Source organism: Photinus pyralis, unplaced genomic scaffold (assembly GCF_008802855.1).
Source record: "Photinus pyralis isolate 1611_PpyrPB1 unplaced genomic scaffold, Ppyr1.3 Ppyr1.4_unclustered_Scaffold1424, whole genome shotgun sequence".
Classification (NCBI taxonomy): Eukaryota; Metazoa; Arthropoda; class Insecta; order Coleoptera; family Lampyridae; genus Photinus; species Photinus pyralis.
The window spans coordinates 3,083-13,623 of NW_022171016.1; the positions used below are offsets into that span (position 1 = coordinate 3,083).

A 10,541-nucleotide genomic window follows, 5' to 3' on the forward strand; every position below is an offset into this window, starting at 1 on the left:
AGTAAGAAGCCTTACATAAATGCCTGTGGGGGTGGTGGACGCTCAATCTTAAAGATCGCCTTAGAAAAACCTACAAAGTTATCCGATGGTGATGTGATCAACCTCCTCACGGAAGATAAAGAAGGACATCCGGAAAGGTAAGTTGTAAACTTGTATAATAATTTAGTTCTCGCTCTCCACCATCCATATAGATACTAATGTTGTATTATTTTATTTTTTATAGAACAATAGCTACCACCACCACCACCACCACAAATGAACTGGAAGATTTTTTCTAAAAGAATATGAGGGAAATTTCAATCATGTTTACGCTCCTCCAATTACAACGATTCCTCCATCTCACATGAGACCACCGGTGATAGATCCCAGACATGGCCAGCAACAACAACACCAACAACAGTTAAGGTACAAATTATTGTTCACGAAAAAATAAAATTTCTAATACATATATGTTTTACAGCCCGTATCCATCAGTACAAATATTGGAGCATATTATAATTCCTGCGCCGCTACCCCAGGCAAATACTCAAACGCAGCCGTCAGAAATGGTAGCTTTACATCCACAATCCGCGATGGGTGACATGCATCAATTTCCGTAAGTTTACTCATTACTGTACCTCCGTTTATGTGGAAATACTTATTTTATTGTTACGTTACAGAAATAATCCAGCTCAACAACAACCAAATTTACCACTACAGCTACCTGTAAATAACGGCGGCAACAATCACTTTCAGTAAGTTACTTTTATTCTACATATAATCTATTTTTAATATTGTTTCTCTTATTGTTACAGTGCCCCGTTGCCTAGGGGGGAAAAAGATATGCAATTACTAAGAGAATTTTATGAACACGTCTCGCCGCCGTCTTCAGCAGCCATCGACCAAGAAGAGGCGCCACCACCACCACCGCCGCCGCCATCTCATGAATCGCCCAGATGGCACGAGCCGTCCACACCCCAAGAGCTGGCGATGTTATCAATGGGGTGTCTGGAGAAGATGCTGACAATTTTCCAGGCCAGACAAAGAAATTCCCAACTCCAGACGGAGCGTTTAGAACGGGAATTGGCTGCACCACGGCTTCAAGATGAAAACCTGCATCGAGACATGAAGTTTATTATAAATTACATGCAATTTTTAAAGAATAGCTAATTTTTCTTTTTAAATTTAATTTCACATTTGTAATAGTAGGTACTTCGGTAGGTACTTACGAGTAATAAGTAAAACATTAATGTAATGTAGCTAATTTTACGTAGAAAATACATGGATTATTTAATGCGATTGTTGATATTAATTAATTTAGTTTACCTGCCACAAACATTCACGGTATAACTTTAAATGCAACATTTACGTACCTACCTGAGTTCGAGTGAGAATACTAATCGAATTAATCATTATCACAAAGAAACACCAAAATTATTTTCCACAACACATCGCGAATCGGCGAATATCACTGTGCAATGAAATGAGTGCATACGCAAGTCGACATAATGCGAGCTGATAATTTTCTATTTTTACCAAATGCGCGATACCAAGCAGAACGTCTATTCACGGTAGGTACAGTGTACTCGTTTTAAAAATTGAGCGTTCATTAAACACCAATCCCCAAACTTTTTTAACCCTCTCGCTCGCAATTCCTACACAAGAAATAAGCGTGTTTGATCATACCACGTACAAATTGGTTCTAAAGGAAGAATGTCAGGGCAAAATGAATAAGCACCCTTTATACATTCTTTTTTAATACTCAAACTTTACATAAGTACAAATTGTCTTAATTGATACACAAGAATAACCATCATCGTCTTATTTATGCCATTGTCTCATCACACAAAGAAATAATCCTTGCCTTAACTGCTACTGTATGAAAGTTTGAATACGTCCAAGCATCACTACAAAATCAGTTTTTTCATACGGCGCTGAGCCGCTGACAACCCAGCATTTCAACATCCCACTTTAATTTTCTAATTTTCAGTAACAGTTCGTCAATTCTTTTTTCCCCATTGCATTGCAAAGATGATGTCGGTGCTGCTGCTGTGGATGATGATGATGGACAATGGCTCTTGACATCTCGCCTATTATTGAATTATTCAGAGCAAAGACCCATTACAACAAACACTTATATATTAGTTTAAACCACACCCATTCTTAAGCCGCCTTGATCACCCGAAAACAATACAACATTTTTGTTCTCAAACTTGAAACTACACTCGACAGACAAACACCGCATGGCCTTGAAAGTCAACCAGGATCGGCACCCATTAAGCTTTGAGTGAGCCAAAATCGATATGACCTTAACGGCGGTTCGATTTTCTTAACGATCTGGGATAGCGGTTGAATTAGCGGTTTATACGTTCGTACAAACTCCACTTCTTTAATAAAACGATCCGCTTTGTGACGATTGTACTTTACGCGCTTGAACTATTCGTCGTTTCAAGGCCATCTCTTTAGTATCCATGATGATGCGATCAAGGGAAACAGGTAAACAAACAGGGGGAACAGCCTGTTTATTTTGAAAGCTGTTTATTTAAAAAAAAAATGTCGAGCTCTTTACACTGAGCGTCTAGGGGATTTATGCCGGGATCGCCTCGCTTTAGCCTTTTATCTAATTTAGTACCAGGTCCGCAATACTGATAGCCAGGAATATGTAGTTCCACTGGAAGTTTGTTTATAAGATTATTAACCAAGCCACTCCCATCCGTACACTTCCGCTTCCGACTCAACATTGTTGAAGTGTGGCAAGAAGTTGCCTCCATCAAATAAAAAAAAATGCTCAAATAGAGTACGTTTATTGACATATGTGATACATAAAATAACATATGTGATACATAAAATAAGTAGGTCGATAGTATAATAATTCCATCTTGCAAACTGTATTGTGAGAATTTACGTTAAACTTATAGTTTAACACATCTTCAATATCGCGATAGATGTTGTCATCGTCGCCCTCATCCTCGTCACCACATTTTGGAGCCTTTTTTTTTTTTCGTTGAGATGATCTCGAGAGTGGGATGTGCATTTAAATAAGAGACCCAATTTCTCTCTCGTGAACAACATTTATTATCTCTCTCTCTCTCTCTCTCTCTCTCTCTCTCTCTCATTTACAACTTTTTTACATAAATGTTAAATTAGTAGTCTTCCCCGCCGTTCCAGCGCATGTTATAAAGACTTCTTCCCTGGACAAGAAGTCCTTGAAGATCTGCAGACAGTTGTCGCTCTTGAAGTACTCATAAAAGCGCAAAGGAAGGATGCACTTAAAGTTCTCAGTATCGATCAGTATTCGATCGCCATACTTGGTATTGATTAGATCGATACCAATCACTTTATACTTTTCACCAACCTTCATATCCTTGACGTTCTTGAAAGGTTTGCAGTAGGTGCTACTGTTGAGTCGATTAAGATCCATTTTAACTGATTAGTCAACACTATTCGACTGATTCCAGGCACCGTTTTCTACCACCATTATATTGCTGGCTGATGACCTTGAAATCTAGAGTGCGATAAACCATTACATTGCTGTATGGTGGCCTTGAAATCCAGTGCGATATATACCATTATATTGCGGTCTGATGTTGACCATGAAATCTAGTGCGATAAACCGATGATCGATGATTTTCTGCTAAGACGAGAAACAATATCTTACAAAATTGCTCTATTTTCCTACTAAAGCGAAATCTATCCAAGGCCCTTTTCGCGCTTCATTATATGCACATGACCACGCGATCAGCACATACACGCGATTGTTACTATCGTCAAATGTCACTTTCTTCATCACCATATTATGTATTCACCCAACTGAGCCACGTTTAGTCCGTTCATAAGGCAATAAACGGATATTTTATAATTTAAAAAGCGTCTACATATTTCAATCCCCAACTCATACCTTTGGGCAATGTTTTGACACTGTTCCCTAAAAGTCTCAGGTCCATACACCGCCTCATGCTCAGCATCAGATAGTAATACCAATAAGGTTTGATGAAGGCATTCAACAGCCGTTCGCCACATATTCACCACAAATCGCCAGTAGGCCTCCCAACATCAATTTTTCCATACTGCGCCGACAACCCAAAATTTCCACATCCCACTTTAATTTTCTAATTTTCTTTACCAGCTTTCCGTTTCTGCCGCTGCTGCTGCTGCTGATGATGATGATGAACAATTACTCTTGACATCTCCTCTATTATTATTATTATTATTATTATGGACAAATGACTATTCCAATAAGCACCTTATATTACACCCCCCACTCTCCAAGTCGCAAACCATCCCTCGATAGCCTAAGAATTGCACCACGTTTGACCTTGACCACAAACAATACACCCTTTGTTCTCTCGACCCCCGGCGCGCTCTCGGCCTTTGAGATACGAAGCCGGCAAGAAGAATAATTACGTTTTACCCTCAATCTTGAGACGGCAGCCGAAAAATTACGCAACCCATTTTTTACACTCTCAGCGCTGAACTGGCACCGCCAGTGGCACCCCATCCCCCAGAAGAACACAAACATTAAACCCCCCTTTGTTCTCAGCGTCCGACCTTGAAATCCAATCGCCTTCAGGAAAAACAATTTGATCACACACAATACCCCCCCCTTAACACTCTCAGCAATCGACCTTGAAATCCAAAAACCTTGAAACGACCACGCAACACCACACCAATTTCACCTTGAACACCAACACTTTATTCATATATTCTTCAATGCTAAGTGGGCCAGGATCGATACGACCTTGAAAGTGAGCCAGGATCACCACGCATTCAGCTTCGACCCAAAATCGATATGACCTTCAAGTGAGCCAGCATCGGCACGCATTCTTTCAGACGGACACACCCCCACATGACCTTGAACACCAATGCATCGATACGACCTTGAAAGTGAGCCAGGATCGCCACGCATTCAGCTTCGACCCAAAATCGATTTGACCTTCAAGTGAGCCAGCATCGGCACGCATTCTTTCAGACAGACACATCCCCACACATGACCTTGAAGCCTCCGAAGAACACAAACAATACACCCCTTTGTTTTCACCAATCGACCTTGAAATCCAATGGCCTCAGCCATCACCCCCTCTTACCAACGGCCTTGAACCGACACCACCACCCCCCTCCAAAGAACACAAACAATACACCCCTTTCTTCTCAACACTCGACCTTGAAATCCACCCACCCCCCCACTTACGCAATACCACTTTGACCTTCAACACCACTTTGACCTTGAAACGCTAACACTTCAATCATATGGCACTTTTCCATGTAAAGTGAGCCAGGATCGGCCTTACTATACAACTAAATGACCTTGATGTTGCAAATGAGACAACAGTAACCCGACGTACACTCGTCAGGGCTCGGGTGTATGAGCGTTGGAGCGACCTATGGGCGAGGTCCGATTCATTTTTGAAAAGGGTCAGACCCGATTTGGGGCCGCTATTTCTTCTTGGCGAGGGTCGGTTTGTATTCGTGAAGATGTTTCGAATTAGACTTGGGCACACCGCATTAACCCATAGCGCCTTGCTGGAAGGTAAACCTAGACCCCTATGTGCGAACTGTGAGGTTAATTTAACACTAGAGCACATACTTTGTAACTGTCCACGATACAAAGATATACGGGACACCTTCGGGATATGCCCGATATGGGAAGGTAACTTTAACAGCGATGAACGGTGTCGAAGGGTGATAGGATTTTTCCAAAGTGTGGAAATGTTGCACAAACTGTGATATAATGGCTGTCTATTTAATTGTTATTTATTGTTGTCTGTCAGTTACCAACTTTGTCATATCGAAAATATTGTATTGTATGTGAGTCGACCTACCTGTATGTAATATTCCATTAGAACGAAGTCTGTGATATTTTGAGAAAATAGGCAAATGGCCATAGAAGCCGAAGCCTTAGGTGGGGTTTTAGTGGGTATACCCGAGTAAGGGAGAGCCCCACACTACTCCAGACCTTTCAACCTGGAGTGTGCATAAGGAGCATTTCCCCACCTACAAAAAAAAAAAAAAAAATTAAAATGAAACCATTCGGAATTACGAAGACACGTTCTTGACGCGGATAGCATACACCAGAGTTGACAAAATGGTAGCGGTGTTTAGCTGCAAGTGCACAGTGCTTTGGCTCTCCAAGGTAGCAAATTCGACCTTTCTGGGCACTTTCAGAATATGGCGTCATTTTCCGTCCAGTAGAATAGCAAAATTGCGGATGACTGCGGTTTAGAACAAAATGTGCCATGTGTCACCACACCAAAAATTGGTAAAAACGGAAATAAAAGCAATCACTTAAATGCAACTAGATAGCCTGGAATATATTTAAACTAGAGAACAAAATTGACAGACGGTTACGGTGCAATTAAATCACAGACCGCGTGTCACAGCTTGTAATCGCAACTTGTAACCACTCAAATGTTACCTACCATGGAAATAGCCAATCTGTATGAAAAACATTGTAATATAAAACCGACAACCTTTTAATCAAAGTGTGTAGCAGAATAAGTTACCAGACGCAATTGCAATAATTTCAGATTATAAAACATTTACCAATTATTTGCAATAGTAGTCCGATACACAGTAATTACGAAGGCTATCAATGTAACCATCCAATTTGAGCAAGGAACAAACAAAAACTCACGATTGTGGTTTGTGCATGGCAGCTAATGAATTCCACAGCGCTGCATCCATCCTATAAATGGGAATACATTAATCACAACACGGAACGTATGTTTAATTAATTAGCGATGCGCTACAGTCAAAAAAAGCACTCAAAAATGAACGAGTCGTCTAAATGCCAGTATTAAATAATTAAATTGTCTTAACCACACTACAATTTAATTAACTTTAATACTGCCGACGCTATTCGCTTTGTATAGGCTATATTTAAATTGCGGTGGATGCAATTGTATTGTGCATTCCGTATATTACGAAAGATAGTTTTAGTGCTGCGCGCTGAAATTAAACTGAAATTAATTATAAGAACAGAAACAATATCCCATGTAATTAAATGATATTAAAGGATGTTGAACTTAATTGCGAATATTCGTAAATAATTAAGCCTCTCGAGTGGTCTCAATCCATTTATTTCCACATTGCAGCTCGTTTTGTACGTCCTAGTATGTTCTTTCATTGAATAATGCAAGTTTGAAATGTCACGAATACTAATTTCAAATATATACTTACTGCTGATAAATTTAAATGAAAATGCATTTTGTTTCAAGATGCATCAAAACTCAAATTATTGATTCTCAATCGTCCTTAGATTAGGAAAGGGTAGAGATACCGCGTATTCCGTAGATCTCGTGTATGGATCGTGCTACCTTTACAAGTATAAACAAGCTGACCATTCTATTTGTGGCACACATTGTTTTTGATGGGTTTTTGCGCTTAAATTGAGAGGAAACACAATAAATCAACTTAAAATCATCGTGAATTGTGCAATCTAGTGTGTGTGAGTTAAGTGCGTCTTATATCGCAAATCTCGCACGGCCAGATTATTCGGATTGTTAAGAAAAAAGCGGTCAGTAATTTTAAGATTTCTTATTTTATTTGTCGACTGACTGTGTCCGGGGTAATTTGCCCAGACAACCTTTGTAAGCTTTTCTGCCTTGCCGGAATTTTACTTTAATTTTATTTCATTGTGTTTCGGAATAAATGATTGTCGTTGTTAATCAATTAATTGTGTGTTTATTCGAATCCATTGTGCGACCGGGCTAGTTTTCACATCAGATTTTTCTTTTCGTGCAGGTGTAAATGTACCTCGTTCGTTACTTCTTCGAAAGTTGATCGAGGCTACTCAGTCTCCCAAATTATTAATTTAAAGACAACATTGAGATTTTCTATTAAGACGAGAGCCCGACATCTACGAGGAAAATAATTACAGTTCTAAATTCAAAGGTTGTTTCGAGCTATCTGGACAGGTGTTTCGTGGGCACCGTAGTGACCGCATGGTGTTGTACACAGCAATATCTAAATAGTCTCTAAGTTTACTCTAAGAATCAAAAAAATTGAATTAAAATGTTACGTCATAATCTATGAGTAAAAAAACCTTTCAATCTTCGACATCACGAATTTTTGAAAAATAGGGCCGGTGCAGGCGGTTCACCTGTACCATATTTCTAAGAACGGCCACCTTTTTCAAGGAGAATCGATTGAATCCAAACAAAGGATTTTGATATTTTGCTTCATTGATTGGAATATTCCCATTTAATTTCAGTGATACCACTACTTTGATCGGGTAAAACTGTTGTTTTATATTCAGAGGTGTTTGTATATTTTGAACAGGTGCCGCGTGATCAAAAAATAGGCAAGGCATCGCATTTTGGTATTTCTTTTTATGAGTCAAATCAATATTCTATATCCAGGTACAAAGACAATTGGAATTTGGTCACTTTTGCTTTAATTAATACATCTAGTAAACTAAGTTCACATGCGTATTTAGTGGAGTTCAATCACACCAGAGCATTACATTTTCAATGTCAGGTTCTAATGGTAGATGAAAGGTCATGGGCAAGGTAAGGGTTTTGAAAACAATTTTTATTGCTGAGCTAGCCGTGGATAAATTGAAAACTGGTGTCATATTGGAGGTTTTTCCAGTGCCGTAGAGGTCCAATTTTAGCTCATTAAAGACAAAAATTTGAGGAAATTCAAAAACTGACGTACACTAATTGGAAATACAGACTACAAAATAAATATAATGCAGGAAAATAAATACAAGAGGAAAACCGGCTAAAAACTGATACAGGGTGAACGTGAAGGTCGCAGGGCGAACAAAAAAGTGACATGACAGTACACGATATGTTAAGGAATTAAGTGGGCGAAAAAGACTAATAAAAAAGGAACGCGAAAATATATTTTATAAAAGAGAACAATGGGAAAAATTCGGGACGATTTATAAAATAGAAAAATTAGAACGACACCGGACAACAAAAACCCTAAAATCCATAATGAGACAACTACATTGATGACACTAGCCTAGGAAAAAATAAACGAAAACTTTTTCTTGTGAGGTTTAAAAATTATTAATGGCGCCGAACCTAATAGAAAAATTCTAAGACTAAAGAAGAAAAATGGATTGTGACATTTTTTCTTGAATACCTAAAATTTCAGTTTACCAAATAGAAGTCCATAAATGCTTCTTTTGGCACTGTTGGGCTTATTTATAGTCCATTTCAATAAAAACGCGCGTTACTTAAAATGAACATAAACATGAATAGAAATTTATTGTGTTCCTTTTTTAGTATAAATGATATAACACACCCATTCCAAAAAGTCTTACCAATTCGTAATAAATATTAAATAGAAGATTGTAATTCAAGTGCTAGCTAAACATAGACTGTCCTAGATTTATTAAAATTAATTGTGCCCAGTTGCATATTTCAGCATATTTGGCCGCTGGAAATTCTAATTTCCAGATTCATATATAGCCTAATTAATATAGAAGACAGGCACGTATACTTTCCGAACGTAAGCAATTTGTGGACTACCGCCTAACGTGCAGTTAATGATTGTTCTCCACAACTCAATTAGAAATAAATCAATTAGAAGCGCAATCGCGTAATTACTCCTAATTCGTTATAAAGGTGTTCGTGCAGATATAATTTGGCAATGTTTGTAATAATTTGTTGGTCTCGGTTTGTGATATTTGTGAATATTAGTTGTAGAACAGTTCGTCTAATTAATTAATTACCCATATGAATTTTTTGCTTTTATAAGTGAAAAACAGCTCTTTGATGTCGTTTGAAATCAGTCGCAATGCATTTGGCAGCATGTTTAATTTGGTAGGTACTTTTTACTTTTCTCGATGCTTAACGAGTGTTGTACAAAATTTACTTTAAAATTATTTTGCATTTTCCCTTCGTCCATTAAAACTGCAAACTGCGGTTCCTTGTGGGTACGCTTTGCCTTGCGATATGATAACATCGACTGCTCAGAGTTTTTTTTTAAGAAGATGGATATTCATGCCCTCTCATCATTATTCATCGGGTTGAAAAAGGATTTCTATATATGAATTTTTTATAGCGCCCTTATTTTACTTTATTAAAAACGAACGTCCATTAACTAAATCAATGTTGTGTGTTAAAAGAGCGTTAATGTTACATTTGAAAATATATTTGACATGTATAGGCTTTGTTATTCAGTCCCTACTAGCCTTGTGTTTGTTTATAATTAATTTGAAATATAAAACCCTTGTTCACGTGCAACCATTCCAATTAGTGTTCGTCTTTTGCAATACACCAATTCAGTATTATTTATGTCATTCCACTTCGTATGTTTAATATCGATAAATTTTGAATGCCCTTTCTCCTTACCTAAATTTTATTTCGGTATTAATTGCCACTTGACTTAGATACTTGTGTATAGTTGCCGTGTTACGACATTCTGTCAACACTTTTGATTTATAGCGAATCGTAATTGTAGCCACTTCACCTAAGGAGTATTTATTTCGTATTTACCATTTTGTAATAATCCAATCCAAATAATGTGCGATTGAAACTTTACAACCCTCAGTTTAAAGAAACTACAATGAATAAGGACTCTATATTACATTACTACGTAACACAACTTAA

At 38.0% G+C, this 10,541-nt stretch overlaps 1 protein-coding gene and 1 long non-coding RNA gene across 2 annotated transcripts; one reads left to right on the plus strand and one right to left on the minus strand.

Annotated features, from left to right (window-relative positions):
• Positions 1 to 462: 462 nt before the first annotated feature.
• LOC116181621 lies at positions 463 to 1,330 on the plus strand. Its single transcript, XM_031501999.1, has 3 exons — positions 463 to 595; positions 660 to 734; positions 795 to 1,330. Exons 1-3 carry the CDS (start codon positions 546 to 548, stop codon positions 1,147 to 1,149), a joined length of 480 nt encoding a protein of 159 aa, XP_031357859.1. The 5' UTR covers positions 463 to 545; the 3' UTR covers positions 1,150 to 1,330.
• Positions 726 to 2,139, minus strand: LOC116181622. The gene is made up of 2 exons (XR_004147298.1): positions 1,357 to 2,139; positions 726 to 1,092 (listed from the first exon to the last, which is right to left on the minus strand). It is a non-coding gene; the product is annotated as an uncharacterized LOC116181622 (long non-coding RNA).
• Positions 2,140 to 10,541: the final 8,402 nt, after the last annotated feature.

Excerpts from the sequence above, each read along its gene's own strand:
- LOC116181621 (XM_031501999.1), top strand. The coding sequence starts at position 546 with ATGGTAGCTTTACATCCACAATCCGCGATGGGTGACATGCATCAATTT. Across the intron at positions 596-659 it reads GGTGACATGCATCAATTTCC|AAATAATCCAGCTCAACAAC; the intron begins GTAAGTTTACTC and ends GTTACGTTACAG. Across the intron at positions 735-794 it reads GGCGGCAACAATCACTTTCA|TGCCCCGTTGCCTAGGGGGG; the intron begins GTAAGTTACTTT and ends TTATTGTTACAG.